Genomic DNA, 19,480 nt, shown 5'->3' with positions numbered 1-19,480 from the left:
ACAAAGAAGAGATCAAGTACCTACTGTTACATCACAATCAAACTCCACTATGTGATAAAAGCAGATCATTCGTCAAAATTTTGTCATGCAATATATATCTTCTGACTACCCACAGTAATATTAAAGAAGACATACAAAAGTGTAAAGAGATTCTTCATAACATATCACCTCAGAGTTGCAACCATCTAGTCTGAATTTGAAATAAATTATCTCTGTGATACTGACAGGGGTAAGAAGTAAAGGGTATCTGCCAAACCGGTCCTCCTGACATCACATGACCTTTCACCTTGGCATGGGATCCCATACACTCAGCTTGCCTTCATGGAAAACCAGGTTCCTGGTGGGGAAGGGCAGGGATGGGGCGTGGCTTCGTTGGGTGGAGGACGGTGTCAGGCCGCTGTCCGCTGGCAGATCTGGAACTACGGGCAAGTCCTGGTCCAAGAATTGAGAAACAGATCCAAAGATGCTATTAGACAAACTGTTTATATATCAAATTATTTGGGGGCAAACAATTTGATTTTTACTTGAGGGAGAACACTGCAAAGTGTGATTTTATAATTTTGTATGCCATACTTTTCAAACGAACACAAGGACATGCTTCAAAATATCCTGTTTAAGCCAACTAGAGAAGACGAAGTAACTGTGTTGAATATCAAAAGCTAGTTACATTGTGATCATGGTTTCATGACATTTGCTCCTGCGACAATCGCTCCCATGAAATATCTGCATGGTATAAAGCCAAACATAAATTCTACCCTCACATGTAACCCTAACCCTCATCCTAATCCTCGCATTGAACTAAACCTTAAACCCTATCACAACCTTTAATAACTCTAATGAAAACTCACAAAAAAACAGGCAAAAATGAATATCCACTTTTCTACCTAGATTAAATGAGTACACTCTAAGCCTTTAAGGGATGGTACAGTATTGGTGGAGATGAGAATTGGGCTTTTAACTTTTTTTGCGAGATACCAAGAAAACACTTATGATATAGTACAGAGCATACCATTTTAAGACGAATTCAAAGTTTATTTGATGAAAATCTGTTTTGGAATATCTGAAACATTCAAAAACAAAGTAAAACAAAGCGATCGTAATAAAGTGTGGGTCCCACACTTTATTAGAATCGTTCTATTTTGGATATCTCAGCCATTTCAAAACCAATTTTCATCAAATAAACGTTGAATTCCTCATAGAATTACTTGCTCTTTCATATTTCATAAGAGGTTTCTCATTATTTCACAAAAAAAAATGTTAGAAACCTGAAATTAGGTCTCAACTAAAACTGTATGATCCCTTTAAAATTATATACTGTAAAAGTGGTTTCTTTCGCGTAGAGAAACTTTCACGGTTTCCATCGGTGCAGACTTTGTCGCGTGTATTTAAATTCGCAGGCGATAATGATAGTATTGTACAAGTGACGAGTTCAAAACATTTTCGTGTGATATTAAATTTGCGGTTCAACCTCAAAGCGCCAAAAGCGCGAAAATAAAACCACCCAAAAGAAACCACTTTTACAGTATAACATGTTAGAATTGGACCATCCTAACCCATTCAAAATGTGACTGAAATGAGAGTTAGGAGGTGTGGTTTCATAGAAAAAGGGAAAAAAGAGGATTTATAGATTAGGGTCACTCTGGCGTGATGTGCAAAAGTATCAATGAAAACATGTTCTATTTCACAGTGAAAGCAGCACCTGTTTGAAATAATAATATGGTCCAAAGAAACTGCTCATATCTTGCTTTAAGTTTTGTCCTAAGCCCCAAATTTTGAAAGGAAGTGAGGAAAAGATTACTCTTCCACAGGTTCAGACAAACTTTAGCAAGTGGGCAGTGTACCCAGATGGCATCATATTTATTATTTTGTTCAATCACAGAGATTCCCAATTTATAACTTTTTGTGGGTTTTGAGTTGGGCGGTCACAAAAATGAGATGTAGAGATTCCCCCACCCACCTGCTGGCGTGCAATGAAATTGAGCAGTTGTAGAGACAGTTTGCGGCTGGAGTGAAGGAGGCCCTCGAGGCTGGACTTCTCGCAGAGCTTCTTCTCGGCGATGCGGCGGCAGACCTCCTGGTTGACCCACTCGTCGAACAGAGGGATGCCGAAGCTGAGGTCCAGCAGCGTCCAGTCCGTTTCCGTCTCCTCCACATCCTGTCTACTCTCACCATGGACCTGGCAGTTTGTAAAATGGGAAATGTTTTCATGTCACTATGCGAAAAATCCATGGATTCCTGCACATTTTCAGGAAGAGTAGGGGAGGCAAGGGCTTGATATTTTCTGTAACCAGTACAGCTTTATCATCAAAATAGATATGAATCATGAGAAGAGTTGTCAAAACATCTTCCATTAAGACGTCAAGAGAGGATATCAATGAAAATGAAAATGCTACATTGCTATTATTAAAAGAACACATTGAAAATTAATCAAAATTCCTACAACCATTCTACTTGTACTGCCCTGATGACTCTACAAGTCAAAGTAGAAATGTATTAAAAGTAAGATATTCAACTCACAATTCATGTGGTTAATGCTTAGTTGCGTACTGCAAAAAAAGTTTGTGAGTTCCTATGCAATACAAGGATACTCCTGAGAGGTGATAGTTCATGGGACATATTAAATGGTGGTTAAGGTCAACTACTGGGCCACTAGATGTTCAAGGCAAAACCAGTCCAGACTACTTGCAAGAGACCAAACAGGTCTGAATCTTTCTTACCTCTCTTGGGCCTAGAGGGAGCTTCATGGAATCCTTTGTCTTCTCTACGTCCATGATCTGACCACCAAGTTCTTGACCGTATGACCCCTGGTCATCCTCTTCCGCAGCCTCGCTGAGCTGGGATGCAGTGAGGCGGCTCTGGGCATCTTCCAATTCGTTGCCCACGGCTCCATTGCTGGGGATGAGATGATGCTGGGTTGCTAGGCGACCGGACTTGAGGAGGGTGATGTAGCCACAGGCGTGCTGGAGATCCAGCTCCGCTTCAAGTTTCTTGACAGTCTCGTGGGTGTGCATGCAGCTTCGTGTTAAATGACCTTTGGAGAGCAAGGGATGAAAGCACAAAGGCACGAATGTCATTTGATCCATATACTGAAAGGATTTGTCTTGAAAGATGACAATTCATATCAAGTACTGTAGTGTTTCCTGTGTGGTAAAGAGAAGATGCTTGACCTCCTAAGCAAATCCTTGATCTATATAATAATAATAATAATGATAATAATAATAAGGTCTTATTTACCCAGGGTAGCCTCTTCAGTGTTGCCACTGCTCTACCAGAGGGCCCTGCTATTATTATTACCCTAGCGTTGCCAGGTACCCATTTATACACCTGGGTCGAGAGGGACACAGTGGGTAAAAACATCTTGTCCAAGGACGTAAGCACTGGGCAGGATTCGAACTCGGATCCTCCGATCGGGAGTCGGGAATCTTATCCACCATGCCACAGTGCCCCAATACTCAAGCGAAACGTTTAGATGAGTACCTATGGCATCTCTTCTTGAAACATGATGGAGTATTAAAACTAATTCCATTCCTCTGAGGCCCCCCCCCCCCTCGACGTTCCGCGCGATGTATGGCTATCGCGAAAAGCTATCGCCGTGATGTTTTACGACTTTTTTCTTTCGAGTCTCCCGCATCTTTTGACACCAAATTTGTGATGCCCGGGTGCACGTTTCGAAGTTGCGCATAAATATGTATGTGCATGTCAGACCAAAAATTGCTCAAAAATGTGAATTTGTGTACAATTTCAATGCAATCTGTGCTTACAGGCAAATTTCATAAAGGCATGATTATTTGGGGGTTTTATTGATCAAAATCAATCAATAACATAAATTCTTCTTCAGAACAATGTCATAGACAAATTTCATTGAAAAAAAAATGAAAAACATAAAGTCGACAAAGAAATACATAAGAAATTTAAAAAATAATAAAATACTGAAGATTTTTTCTGATGGCACAATTTTCTTCCTCTTACATTTGCTAAGAATATTTACACAAAAAAATGTGCCTGTTTTGAGCTTTATTTAGTGATTTATACAAAATTGTATGCTTTCATGTACATGTATCATTATGCATAAATTAGCATAATTTAGCATAAATGATAATTTTTTGAAAAATTAACTTCATGGTACCTTAGATTACGTCATAGGCAATGTGTGATCGCACAGTTGACGGCCGAGATCGGGGGGGGGGGGGGGGGGGGGGGGGGGGGGGGGGGGGGGGGGGTGGGGGCACCCCCGGCTCTATCATCTACCTAAATAGCCCGGCCTAGTTAGGATTAAAGACTCCTGCTTTTTGTTTTTTCAAATCGTCCATTTCCGGGCTGTCGGTACTATGTAAATCTCCTGATGTCAGTTTTCAGGTATGGAGTGCAAATATAAGTTGCTATGTGGTGTCTGGATTTATATATTTTTGAAGTATTTTATGGTGGTAGAACGTTAAGTGATGGATGGTTTCGCAGTACACCATGTATTCTTCTTGGATTGCTGTGAGGTCCAGAAAAGGACGTAATCAATCTCAATATTTCAGTAGCATGTTCTTACCATCCTTCAGGAGAATGAGTCCTGAGGATGGTAGGAAAATGTTTTCAGTAAAATTTGAGATTGGATAGGTGTCTGAGCTTGTAATCTTTAGACTGGAAGATGTCTGGCCAAGTCAGAAAGAGAATTTTTGTTACCTTTTCTCTCTAATTCCTCCAGAGGGAAGGGAATACATATCGTCTCTCCATCATTCAGCCAACCATGGGCCTGTGTTCGGAAAACAGCAATCAAGATAACAATCAGACACGGCACATTGATGCCAAAATAATATCTTCACAAACTACCCTTCTTTTTAGGCTTACAGAAAATGAACCAATAAATGATACAAATGCACAAGACTAAGCTTTTATAAATTTGCAAGAAAGAGTACAAACTTGTAAAAATCTGAATATCAAGACAAACAAGCTTGGATAATGGGTAAATCTTCATCAAAACATAATATTTGAACCTGATAAATGAACCTACAGTACACAGTCAGGAAGATAACCTTCTGCAAGTATCAACTTGCGTGTATGAGGGTTCACGAGAAACTTACTTGCATTCCTTCCAGAAAATATGCATAATGACCACAACATCACTTTCATAAAAAACTGCGATCCATGCCACAAAGGACAGTATCAATCCGTACAGTGCTACACAATAACTCACGCTCATTCAATTCTTTAAAGAAAGGTGTCAAATGTTACATGTCAGTTCAGGGAGATTCAAAAGGGTGATCAGGGAGATACCTGAGTGTTTATGCGCATTCCAATGGGAAAAATTAATGTAATATCAGACTCTCGGAGGCTTTTTACATATACTTGTCGGGACACAAAGAGATATTAACTTTTAGGGCAGTCTACTGGCAAATCACTTGGCAGTTCTGTGCAGACTGATCTTCAAAAACAGAAAGAAAGAAAGAAATAAAAGGCAATAACATTGCAAGATTGGAGCAGAGACGTTTGACCAAAATGGAAATTTGGCCTAACACAAAAGTATGACGTAAAAGTCGATTGACATTTCTGGCAAGTTTGAACACGTCCTAGCGGATCAGTGTCTACGCCACTAGGGGAAAAATGGATCTTTGCGGACAGTGTGGCACTTGTAAGCTTACTTGTATGAGCACCGCTGAGTGAGAGAGGGCGTCATTAATTGTGAGAAGAGCGTTGGACGTGCTGACCAGGCCGGGGTCGTGACCCCATGTGGTGATCAGCAGACGGTCGTAATCCTGGGGAACATACAAAGAGACATGTGGTGGACAGTGTTGAGGGAGAGACAGGGAGAATTAGGCAGAAGCAGCTCCACTTCCAGTCAATGCCTAACACAGTATGATAATTTTCGAAAGATTAATTACAGAACAAACCTGTTCCTAAAGACAATGAGTCAATGTGCACTCTTGCATGAGTTTGCGTCATTATCAATGAAATACAGATAAAAGGTTCAGAGCTGTTTCAATCTTTTTGCACCACAAGGGCCTACTACCGTATAAGCTGTTCTTTTCATGAGGGTTTAATTTTCACAAATTTCGCGAATTACTGTTCAAGCTTTGGACTGCAAATTCAACACCACGCGAAAATGTCGCCATGTACTAGGGTATCAGTGCACTTACAATCATTAGTACAGCCTCAGTGTCAATTGGTGAAAACAACATCTCACAAAAGTGTCCTTCACCTCCTAATTTGCAAAAACATCTGCATGCAAAAATAATAGCTTATGCAGTACTTCTTCTAGGATGAAATGTCAAACAACAAAATTGTTAGACTACTAACAATTATCTTCTTTTGTTCCATGTCCATTTCACACCAAACCTTGTCCATACTCTTTGATTTATTTATACCCAAATTATCATAGCTACAGTACATTACAAAAACAGACAGAAATTGTATTTTAAGATGAGAGAACACCATACCTGCAAGATGGGAGGCAGATATCGTAACCGACTTCCTTTCACCAGGAGTAGGGATGGAGGCCCGCTGCCCACCAAGTGGTAGAGGAAAAGCTTGAACCACACAGAGTTCACCTGAGAGTAGGGACGTAGTCAGAGAGATAAATGTGGAGTGAGTGAACCTATTATATGTCACATATTTGGTTTGCACAAGAATTTTCAGGCCACAAATAATCAAGTCATGTATCATCACTGAGGTGAAACCCTCATATCTCAATGGGCACATACTGCAACACCTGAAACATCCGTGGCACGAAACTTTTGCAAACTGAAGCAACAGGCCTTTTTGCAGCATGAAACTTTTGCGAATTGTCACTGCCATTCAATGCATTCTTTTGACAAGAAATTTTGCGTACGTTCTACTTCTGCAAATCTTGGCTCCTCGCAAAATTCATAAAAGTTTCATGCTTGCAAAAATTTGTAATTTTACTGTTTCCATAAACGTAACTTTATTTTGAATATCAAAAGCATCAATTTGAATTTTACAACAGCATAATTATCAATGTAATCTACAACAATGCTTCTTAATCATTTGACATCAACATTGATGTTATGTAAACTCTTCTGAAAATGCATGATTTTGGAGATGCCAGGTTTTATCATCACGGGGATGGTATGCAGTCAGTATTAAAAGCATTAAATCTTTGTTGTCATGGTGACTGTTGCGACTCACTCTCACATTCCTGATATTTTATTAGATGCAATACGAAAATCGTCAAGTATTGTACAAACCTCTGGAATGGCAGGGCCTATATGTTGTGGCATGCAGCTCGTGATTGGTCGGATCTCGTTGCTGAGCGGCGCCATGGAAACCAGCAACCTTGATGAGGAAAGAGAACCAAAGATTATACCCTGATGGCATCATAAAGTTGGATGCTTACTTCAATAAATCACTGCTAAGCTCCCAAAATTTCTGGCTAATTTCTTGAAGAGAATCTGGGAAACAAGTTTATTTCTTTTTTGTTGCTAAAACAAATATTTTCACTTGTACATACATCTAGTAACCAAAATTCAGAGAAGGAGAGAAAGACAGACATACAGACCAAAAAGACAGACCAAAAAGAAGGAGAGAGAAACTTACTCGTAGTTTTTCTGGAGGACCCTGGAGCAGGTAGCTGGGTCCAAACTCAGGAGGCTCTCACACCGCAGCAGATCGATCCCCATCCCCTTGGACCCACTCTCTCGGTCAGCCGAGATGTCCCGATTATACCTGGACGTGTCAAACATTCAAACGTTAATGTTCACATCTGACGAAAAACACATCTGTAAACTCTTGGAATCCCAAGTTTTTTGCTGTTTTTCCTCAAAGTCCCATTTGGCTATCATGAACTATTCTAGATTACAAAACAATGAAAAAACAAAAGATTTAAAAGCAACAAACACCACAAAATATACTGAGTATAACAAATAAAGATATACATAAGATTTTTGCCCTGATACTTGATACTTAACGAGGTAATCTCTCTTACAGCTACAAGAAGCAATACTGGGATGAACTATGCGTTGTGTCATGGTGAAGATCTTAAATATTAACAATAAAAGAATGTGCCCTGTGCAAGTAAGATAATGATGTACAAGAAAAAGGGGAAAAAATAAGAAGTTTGAGAAAATTAGCATATTTGCATAATCAATTACAATTATAAAGATAAAATGTCAGTACATTTGCCTATAAAAGCTATCCTTTAAATTACATGACAAGCTACAAACATAACATGGCATATTCAATTGTATTTTTTCCATAAATGTTGGAAAACTGAAAACAATGAGACTACAAAATGCAGCAAGCATTTGGTTCTCATACGCTCTGGAAACTCTATGAAATATCATGTACAAACCTCAGGAATGTGATTGTGTTTTTCAGGATCACGGCGTGTTCAAAATAGCGCTGGGCCTCTCCCTCCACCACACTATCCTTTGGAACCTTGTGATACACAGACATACAGATTAAAAGACGTCAATCAAAAGATATACACTTTAGGGCCCTGTTTTATGAAAAGTTAAAATTGAAAATATGTGACCCGCTACAACAAAAGGATCCGAAAGTCGGGGGAGGACAATTTTCTGAAAATGGCATGACATTATTCCCTTAGTCTTCTACTTTAATTTCATATATAGCACAGCTCATGAAATTACTCGGTTGCGGAGATATCGATGATTTTATTAGTGCATGTCAAGTGGTAAAGGAAATCAGAGTTTCGAGAAAAACGCCTTCAAAGTTTCCCTTTCGACGCTATCATGATCAAGGGGACGCGAGACAGTTTTCACCGCTTGACAATGGAAGGCATGCTCCTAGTGACCTCCGCGATGTTCATTCAAGCTTAGAGCCAGCGGTCTATGCACGACCAATCAGTAATCAGGATGCCACCCACTGACCAATAAGATCACTCCCTCGTTGCTAGGGGCGGAGTCTAGCTGCGGCGCTAAATCCAAATCTTCAGACACGTGTCTTTTACATTGAAAGTCGGAAAATCATGGACCAGAAAAACGCTGATTTCTTGCCTTTCCTTTGATCATTTAGCTTCGAAATTTCGGCAGATGATAGATAAAACATTCGACTACAAAATTATGCCAAAAACAGAAAACCGATTGTTTTGACCAATTTTGATGATGCAACCTCAAACTCGATTTTCTCGGCTCAGCCGTCAGCAACTTTAGGATCCTTTTGTTGTAGCGGGTCACATATAGTTGATTTCAACTGTAAGTCTATGGCAGCTCGTGTGGTAAGGAAATTTAAAATCGATCTTTTTATAAAATGGAGCCCAGGAACACTATTACAAATGAGACCCTCAGTAAAGACTACTAGGCTGTACAGTACATTATGAGGATGAGGATGGACAAAGACAAATAGAGACTGAAAACTTATTGCATACAGATACACACATGAAAGATTCAGCCTGCCATAATATAAATCAAAGATCCTGAATTCACAACAATGAAACATGTTCTCATTTGATGGTGTGCAAAATTTGCATAACATACAAAATGAAATTATTCAAAATCAGTGGTAATGCACATGTGGATGAAAAGACAAAAATTCCCTCCCCATCCCCATTTTTGTTTTGTTTTTTATTTGGTTCGGGTGTTACACTAATCAAAGACGTGCATATGTTTGAGAAAATATTTTAACTTCTGTAGATGTTTGATATAAAATATTTTCCTGCTGCTGTAAAAGGATTAGAGCACCATTAGCTGTAAGGCCTAGGCTTGGTAGTCTAGTGGATACACGACGGTGGTGTAGTAACAAGGTGATCGTTGGTTTGTGTACAACCTGAACGTGTGCGCCCATGATTTGATTTTATCATGGCTACTACCAAGACACGGAATAATTGCCACTTATTTACATTTGATGAATTGCAATTCATCAATCTGGTGCGACAACAACAACACGTAATAATGACAATAATATTTTACATCGCTATGGTGATGAATGCATCACATTTTAGCTGTATATGATTGGGACAACTTACCCTATCCAGTTCTGTGAGGAAGCTATCAAGCGACTCGTCAGAAAGTTTTCCCACTTCAAACATGGTGACAGCATGGCTCTTCAAACCCTGGTACAGAGAGAGGGAGAGAAGAACCAAATATATATTTTTGCACATATCATAAAAGGGAGACCATTTTCGTTGGCATGGGCCTTTACATTTCCATCTGCGTGTGAGTGTGTGTGTGTGTATGTGTGTGTGTGAGATAACAATGATAATGAGAATAATAATAATAATAATAATAATAATAATAATAATAATAATAATAATAGAGAGACTCATATAAAGCGCTTATTCTACCTTAAAAGATACTCATGGCGCTGTAGAACAGAGTACATACATGTATCACATGACAACAGAGTATCACAGAAGATATAAGAATAACAAACAAACAAACAATAAACATACATATATACATACCAGTAAACAATTATCAATCTAAATTGAAAAGATAGGTCTTGAGGTTCTTTTTAAAAAGCATCAATAGAAGAAAATGCTTGTGAGAAACCTCTTGAGAAATATGAAAGAGCATACAATTCCAAGAAGAATTCAAAGTTTATTTGATGAAAATTGGTGTAAGCCATGGGGAGAATGTTTTTTTGCCAGTTAAAACACTTGGTGTGGCTGTGGTTTTTGGTGTAAGCCATGGGGAGAACGTTTTTCTACCAACTAAAACACTTGGTGTGGCTATGGTTTTTGGTGTAAGCCATGGGGAGAATGTTTTTCTACCAACTAAAACACTTGGAGTGGCTATGGTTTTTGGTGTAGGCCATGTGGAGAATGTTTTTCTACCAGCTAAAACACTTGGAGTGGCTATGGTTTTTGGTGTAAGCCATGGGGAGAATGTTTTTCCACCAGCTAAAGCACTTTGTGTGGCTATGGTTTTTGGTGTAAGCCATGGGGAGAATGTTTTTCTGCCAGCTAAAACACTTGGAGTGGCTATGGTTTTTGGTGTAAGCCATGGGGAGAATGTTTTTCTACCAGCTAAAACACTTGGTGTGGCTTTGGTTTTTGGTGTAAGCCACGGGGAGAATGTTTTTCTACCAGCTAAAACACTGGGTGTGGCTATGGTTTTTGGTGTAAGCCATGGGGAGAATGTTTTTCTACGAGCTAAAACACTTGGTGTGGCTATGGTTATCTCACCGGAGACAGGTTGCCCATCATAAGGAATGCCGTGAGAGTGGAGTCAAAGAGGAATGCCATGCGCTTCGTGTGGCCAGCCGGCCCGGCATCTGACTCGTCCACGCTGGCCGTGTCCGACATGATGACCAGGTTCTCGCTAGACGGCGATGCTTTCTCCGTGCTGGTCGTCCGGGTTCCCCAGTCAATCAGAAGCAGGTCATCTTGCACCGTTGACCTTTGGAGGTGACAAAAGCAAGCAAAAATAGCAACATGTGACTTTTGATCTCCCTCTTTAAAATTAATTTTAAAAAAAAGAATTGTGCATCACAAACTTGGAAGTTTGCACAAAAATTGAATTGCTAGGGCACTGCTCTGTTGAAGTTGAGGTCTAACATATGTCACAATATCAAATAGAAGTCTCTGAATACTCCGTTCTGATTGGCTGATACCTGACTTCTGTTTGATTTTACAACTTATGTTTGACTGCATCTTTTCAGGCAGCAGTGTCCACATAGGTTTTGGTTGATGTGACACTGAACACCAGGATTTAAAATTAGTTACTGTAAAGCAAGATGTCTTCGGGGCATGAAATTTTTGCAAAATGGAGGTGGTGATGCATTTCTTCGCGGCATGACATTTTTGTGACTTGGAGCTGTTAGATTTTTTCACAGCATGAAATTTTCGCAAATTGTTTTTGGCACTCAATGCATACAACATACAATAATGTAAATTGTAGACAAGAATTTTCGCGTGCACATTGATTTTGCGAATCTTGGTTCTCACAAAATTTGCAAAATTAAAATGCAGGCGAACATTTCTTGTTTTACAGTAACACAAGATCTCTGGACTCTGAGAGGTATTTGGTATGAACAAGGCACTGCCAACTGGTAAAGGAACAGAAGAGATGTGGTTGCTTCACAGAAGCCCTACGAAAACTTGCATGGAATATGAACATTGGTTCCATCTCAGCATGGTTTTACAATGATCAATCTCCAAGTGAGGGATGTCTGAGATGTAATCTCTGAGGACAGACTTGCCATGGCACATCGGAGTAATAATTTCATCACTTCGGTGATCCCTCGCATTTATCCCCAAGTTGAATTATCCTTCGGGTTTATGCCAGGTTCAAGTGTTGTGCGTGTGTGTCACACACAAACACACTGCTATAGCTTCTGACCACCCGAGCATTGAGAATTAAGGGTTTCTGGGACGAACACTGCACTAGGGCTTTCTATAGCTCAGTCGGTAGAGCACCGGTCTAGCAATCCGGAGGTCTCGGGTTCGAATCCCGATGGAATCCCATTTTCTTTGCTCACTTTTCCACTAATAATTTATATTCTTTCTGGTCAGTTTATTCTGTCTTTATTTGTTACAAACTCAAAAAGCTGCATCACTTCGGTGATCCCTCGCATTTATCCCCAAGTTGAATTATCCTTCGGGTTTATGCCAGGTTCAAGTGTTGTGCGTGTGTGTCACACACAAACACACTGCTATAGCTTCTGACCACCCGAGCATTGAGAATTAAGGGTTTCTGGGACGAACACTGCACTAGGGCTTTCTATAGCTCAGTCGGTAGAGCACCGGTCTAGCAATCCGGAGGTCTCGGGTTCGAATCTCGATGGAATCCCATTTTCTTTGCTCACTTTTCCACTAATAATTTATATTCTTTCTGGTCAGTTTATTCTGTCTTTATTTGTTACAAACTCAAAAAGCTGCATCACTTCGGTGATCCCTCGCATTTATCCCCAAGTTGAATTATCCTTCGGGTTTATGCCAGGTTCAAGTGTTGTGCGTGTGTGTCACACACAAACACACTGCTATAGCTTCTGACCACCCGAGCATTGAGAATTAAGGGTTTCTGGGACGAACACTGCACTAGGGCTTTCTATAGCTCAGTCGGTAGAGCACCGGTCTAGCAATCCGGAGGTCTCGGGTTCGAATCCCGATGGAATCCCATTTTCTTTGCTCACTTTTCCACTAATAATTTATATTCTTTCTGGTCAGTTTATTCTGTCTTTATTTGTTACAAACTCAAAAAGCTGCATCACTTCGGTGATCCCTCGCATTTATCCCCAAGTTGAATTATCCTTCGGGTTTATGCCAGGTTCAAGTGTTGTGCGTGTGTGTCACACACAAACACACTGCTATAGCTTCTGACCACCCGAGCATTGAGAATTAAGGGTTTCTGGGACGAACACTGCACTAGGGCTTTCTATAGCTCAGTCGGTAGAGCACCGGTCTAGCAATCCGGAGGTCTCGGGTTCGAATCCCGATGGAATCCCATTTTCTTTGCTCACTTTTCCACTAATAATTTATATTCTTTCTGGTCAGTTTATTCTGTCTTTATTTGTTACAAACTCAAAAAGCTGCATCACTTCGGTGATCCCTCGCATTTATCCCCAAGTTGAATTATCCTTCGGGTTTATGCCAGGTTCAAGTGTTGTGCGTGTGTGTCACACACAAACACACTGCTATAGCTTCTGACCACCCGAGCATTGAGAATTAAGGGTTTCTGGGACGAACACTGCACTAGGGCTTTCTATAGCTCAGTCGGTAGAGCACCGGTCTAGCAATCCGGAGGTCTCGGGTTCGAATCCCGATGGAATCCCATTTTCTTTGCTCACTTTTCCACTAATAATTTATATTCTTTCTGGTCAGTTTATTCTGTCTTTATTTGTTACAAACTCAAAAAGCTGCATCACTTCGGTGATCCCTCGCATTTATCCCCAAGTTGAATTATCCTTCGGGTTTATGCCAGGTTCAAGTGTTGTGCGTGTGTGTCACACACAAACACACTGCTATAGCTTCTGACCACCCGAGCATTGAGAATTAAGGGTTTCTGGGACGAACACTGCACTAGGGCTTTCTATAGCTCAGTCGGTAGAGCACCGGTCTAGCAATCCGGAGGTCTCGGGTTCGAATCCCGATGGAATCCCATTTTCTTTGCTCACTTTTCCACTAATAATTTATATTCTTTCTGGTCAGTTTATTCTGTCTTTATTTGTTACAAACTCAAAAAGCTGCATCACTTCGGTGATCCCTCGCATTTATCCCCAAGTTGAATTATCCTTCGGGTTTATGCCAGGTTCAAGTGTTGTGCGTGTGTGTCACACACAAACACACTGCTATAGCTTCTGACCACCCGAGCATTGAGAATTAAGGGTTTCTGGGACGAACACTGCACTAGGGCTTTCTATAGCTCAGTCGGTAGAGCACCGGTCTAGCAATCCGGAGGTCTCGGGTTCGAATCCCGATGGAATCCCATTTTCTTTGCTCACTTTTCCACTAATAATTTATATTCTTTCTGGTCAGTTTATTCTGTCTTTATTTGTTACAAACTCAAAAAGCTGCATCACTTCGGTGATCCCTCGCATTTATCCCCAAGTTGAATTATCCTTCGGGTTTATGCCAGGTTCAAGTGTTGTGCGTGTGTGTCACACACAAACACACTGCTATAGCTTCTGACCACCCGAGCATTGAGAATTAAGGGTTTCTGGGACGAACACTGCACTAGGGCTTTCTATAGCTCAGTCGGTAGAGCACCGGTCTAGCAATCCGGAGGTCTCGGGTTCGAATCCCGATGGAATCCCATTTTCTTTGCTCACTTTTCCACTAATAATTTATATTCTTTCTGGTCAGTTTATTCTGTCTTTATTTGTTACAAACTCAAAAAGCTGCATCACTTCGGTGATCCCTCGCATTTATCCCCAAGTTGAATTATCCTTCGGGTTTATGCCAGGTTCAAGTGTTGTGCGTGTGTGTCACACACAAACACACTGCTATAGCTTCTGACCACCCGAGCATTGAGAATTAAGGGTTTCTGGGACGAACACTGCACTAGGGCTTTCTATAGCTCAGTCGGTAGAGCACCGGTCTAGCAATCCGGAGGTCTCGGGTTCGAATCCCGATGGAATCCCATTTTCTTTGCTCACTTTTCCACCAATAATAAAGATAATACAGTCAAACCTGTCTTAGGGACCATCTATCTTTAGCGGCCACCTGCCATGTATATACAACCACTAAAAGCAATTCCCTCCAAGAGAAAAAACATGTTAAAAACAACCTGTCTATAGCAGCCACCTGCCTATAATGGCTATTTTTTTGTCTATCTTGGGTGGTCGTTATAGACAGGTTTGACTGTAACTGAAGAAGAAGAAATTTTTTTTTTTTTTTTTTTGATACACAGATACACAAAACTCTGCACATTTTTGTCCACTACAGAGGCATTTTTTCCCTCTCAGCAAAGGCACTTGCTTGTCTATTTGCCTAAAAAGCCAAACTGCCAACGGAGAAAGAGAGAAGTTCAGTGAAAGATGATTATGGATACTAGTCCATGGGCCAAGACCCGAAAAATGGGTTATTGGTACCACCTGAGGTGGCAAAATCTTTTTGGTGTCATTTTGTTTGTCGGACATAGATATGCTTATCAAGCTATGATAGCATTTCCAAATGAGTAGCTTAGTCATAATAAATGAATTTTTAACCAATTTGGTCTCATTTTTATACCCCTATACTTCTGAATCGAAACTAACCGCTATGCAAAGAAGAGCACTGTCTTCTGTATGTCCACAGGTGTTCTGTTGTAAATGCGATGGGCTTAGTCTTTATTCAAGGCAGCGAAGGGAATATCCAAAGGGTCATGATGTCCACAGCTGTCACGCGGTGCGCTTAGTCTTTATCTAGAACAATGTACCGTTATCAAATCTAAAGTTCCTAATAAAAGGGATTATCTATACTGTTTTTATACTACCCTTTCAACCAGTACATCAGTTTTAAACAAAAATCACTCTGTTCATTTACAACATTATTTATTATAATGTATTGTAGTGTACCGGTACATTGTTTTTGCATTATCTTTCATTGTTGGATGGAAATAAATCGACATTGGCGTTGTATTAGCGTTTCCACCGTAGCGTTTTTCACCGGAAAATGATAAATAATTTTAAAATATGGTAAAATTCATGAGGAATATTGCCTTTTTTTGTTGTTGTTTTTAGATAAAGGGATATACACTGTATTACAAGCTTTGGATATTCCCTTCGCCATCTTGAATAAAGACTAAGCGCCGTGGACATCATAACCTTTGGATATTCCCTTCGCTGCCTTGAATAAAGACTAAGTGCACCGCGTTTACAACAGAACACCTGTGAACATACAGAAGACAGTGCTCATCTTTGTATAGCGGTTAGTCTCGATTCAGAAGTATAGGGATATAACAACGAGACCAAATTGGTTAAAAATTCATTTATTATGACTAAGCTACTCATTTGGAAATGCTATCATAGCTTGATAAGCATATCTATGCCCGACAAACAAAATGACACCAAAAAGGTTTTGCCACCTCAGGTGGTACCCATATCTGGCCTGGCCAATGGACTATACACCTTTCTTCCTTTTTTTTCACAATTTTCCCTTTGGCTTTTTGTTGTTGTTGTAGTTGTTCTCAATCTAAAGGTTTCAGTTTAAAGGTATGATATAGTTTTGGTTGAGATAGGGCTTCAAGTTTCCAACCTTTTTTGTGAGATACTGAGAAACCTCTTAACAGAAAGTATGACAGAGCATACTACAAATAGAGGAATTCATAGTTTATTTGATGAAATTTGGTTTTGAAACAGCTGATATATCCAAAACAAAGCAATCCACCTCTTCATAGGATTGCATTTGTTTACTGGTTTTGAATATCTCTACCATTTCAAAACCGCTTTTCATCAAATAAACATTGAATTCCTCTCAGAATTCTCGCTATCGCCAATGACGTAAAAAGTACCCGGATGTGGCTTTTTCGTCAAGATTTAGTGCACTTGGTAGCAAGGGCACTTCCGGCGCGGGGCATAATTTGCACAACGCTAGCGTGCGCGTACGTGTACCTTACCTATAGCGCAGCGCCGACCACGGATACTAGTACAGTAGGCCGCTGTACCGCCCAAGCCGCCAGCGAGTGGCCAGGCCTGTCATACTCGTACACTGTAGTCCCTACCGGGGGACGGCCGGCCTAGCATTAGCATGCACCACTGCACGCAGCGCATAAGCTAACACATACCGGTACAGCGTATACTGCTTGATCATGCGATCGATGTGCACATCACAGATCAGTCATCTCTGCGTACGCTGAAAATATGCTGGAAAATATTCACCCACCTGGATATACAGTATATCGTCATGGAATGCCCATCTTTTTTCTTTATTTGTTCTCTGTCGAAAAGTCGCGAACACAATCGGGAACCAACAGTGATCTCGAACTTATCCTGTCTCCGAAGCAATTTCTTCCAAGTAAGTACATGTACGTACAATGTATGTACGTAGGCACTAGGCCTACTACCTAGTGCTACTACGACTACTAGTAAGTCGCGCGTGCACGTACTGCGCTGTGGAGTCACCCGCAAACTTCACCCACGCTGCCACGTCACGTCTTGCATGCCAGTAAGGGTCCTATTTCTGCAGATTTTTTTCATTTATTGTCGTGCGAACAACACATGGCAGCTTCGCAGCAACAACCAATAGTTGTATTAACATCAATTTCTTAAGAATGGAGAAATTTCACATCATATTAAAGCTGTAATTCAAGTTGAGAAAACCGGAAGTACACGTAGAATACAGTCAGTTGTGTGTGTAAATAGCATTTAGTCACGTATCACGCGCGTACGAACGGAAGTGACTTTGCTACTGGACTATCCCATAATGCACCGTAAATGACGCTTAAATCAACATCCGGGTACTTTTTACGTCATTGGCGATAGCGAGAATTGTATGCTCTTTCATATTTCATACGTTTTTTGTAAATATCTTGCAAATAGCTGAATCCTCATCTCATCCAAAACTACACCAGCCCTTTAAGCTGTTGCATGTGACTTGAAACGAAGCAGAAAAGCAGTATGGGCCAATGATTATTATCCAACGATGAACGTTCATCTACAAGTGGGTGATATAGTTCTGTTGGCTGATGGGAGAGGCCCTAAAGTGTACTTTTTTTTTCTGTTTGGAAGCATGGAAGATTGCAACTGACTGACAAATTGCCCTACATGGACATAGATAAGCACTAAATTAATCAGTGTTTTAGTAATGGCCATGACAGAAATCATGGGCATACATACTCAGGCAGGATGCGAACGTATGACCTTCTGGTCACTGGACTTGCATTTTTTTCCATTACACCTCCGAGCTTCCACCCAACAGCTAGTGCTGGTTCCAAATCCATGGGGTCATAGGTTGGAATCCTGCCCAAGCATGTATGACCATGATTTTTTTTTTAAATTATGGCTGCTACTCAAACGCTGATTAATTCTGCGTTTATTTACAATTGATACAGGGCAATTGTTAATCAGTAGCTATAAAAAGAACTTGACGCAATAGTTTCATTAACTTGAATAAAAAGGAGTACTCGCCAAATGCTATACATTTTAAGGATTAGACCAGCAAGTGCTGTCGGTAAGCTTGGTGGTCTAATGGATAAGATGCCTGTCCAGTGATCAGCAAGTCGTAAGTTCAAATCCTGCCAAAGTATGCATGCCCATGATTTTTTTATCATGGCTTCTACTAAAACACTGATTTTTTGATTTGGTGTTTATTTATGTCAATGTAGGGCAATTTTTCGATCAGTTGCAATAAAAACAGCTTGATGCAAAAATTTCATTAATTTGAAGCATGGAAGATGTAAAGCTCTGTATTTCCTCTTTGTGTGGATGAGAAATGAGGGTCCCAATGTAAGCTTTTGCTGTTGTTTTTTTATCTAAACAAAATATGCCACAAACATCTTCTGAATTTTCTCTTAGAATAGATTAGATGACAATGTGTGGGTTGAATTGTAACATTTTCTTTGTCCCTTTTTTCATGATAAGATGGGATGTTTCCATGGACATGTTACCCATACACAGTGAAATTGAGAGTGGATTCATAACATAAACATTAATTACTTCCAATCTATGAGAGTAAAGAATTGAGGATTTGATAATTGCTGTTTTATTTTGTTTTGTTTTTTCTAGCAGAGTTTTAACATATCCTCTTAAATGCATCCACAGCCTAATTACCACAGAGCTAAGAATAAGGTCAGTCTTTTGTCTACAGAAAGTGAAAGAAAACTTGTGAATGCACTTTGCTGTAATGATTGCAAAAGCTGTTTATAATGGCAAGTAAAATGTTTGGGAGAATACCATCATGTACTTACGAAGAGTATCGCACTGACATCTCAAATGGTTTTCTGGGAGGCAGTGCACTGTTAAAAATCACAAATCAATTTGTGGAGAATAGACACAACAATCATTGATGATTATGTACAATATGTAGCGTATGCCATCTTCCAAGTCTGCATCAAAGTAAAGAAGGGTTTTAAAACAAGAATGCAACGCTGCACACTGGCACTGATCTGACGGTCCCTGACCAGTAAATATCACTGTTGGACCAGTAACTTTTTCATGAATG

General features: G+C 40.2%; 1 protein-coding gene across 1 annotated transcript; it reads right to left on the bottom strand.

Annotated features, from left to right (window-relative positions):
* Positions 1–220: 220 nt before the first annotated feature.
* LOC139742210 (protein FAM91A1-like) lies at positions 221–19,273 on the bottom strand. Its single transcript, XM_071652786.1, has 12 exons — positions 19,227–19,273; positions 11,087–11,300; positions 9,926–10,012; positions 8,294–8,379; positions 7,540–7,668; positions 7,191–7,278; positions 6,423–6,533; positions 5,628–5,741; positions 4,672–4,741; positions 2,718–3,031; positions 1,958–2,176; positions 221–432 (listed from the first exon to the last, which is right to left on the bottom strand). The coding sequence occupies exons 1-12, from the start codon at positions 19,244–19,246 to the stop codon at positions 283–285; spliced, it is 1,602 nt and encodes a 533-aa protein (XP_071508887.1). The 5' UTR covers positions 19,247–19,273; the 3' UTR covers positions 221–282.
* Between the last annotated feature and the right edge of the window lie 207 nt (positions 19,274–19,480).

Source organism: Diadema antillarum, unplaced genomic scaffold, assembly GCF_040938485.1.
Source record: "Diadema antillarum isolate AM-2024a unplaced genomic scaffold, OU_Dant_1.0 seq00000986_RagTag, whole genome shotgun sequence".
NCBI lineage: Eukaryota > Metazoa > Echinodermata > Echinoidea > Diadematoida > Diadematidae > Diadema > Diadema antillarum.
Note: the sequence above shows the minus strand (reverse complement) of the source record. Positions and strands in the feature narration are given on the sequence as shown.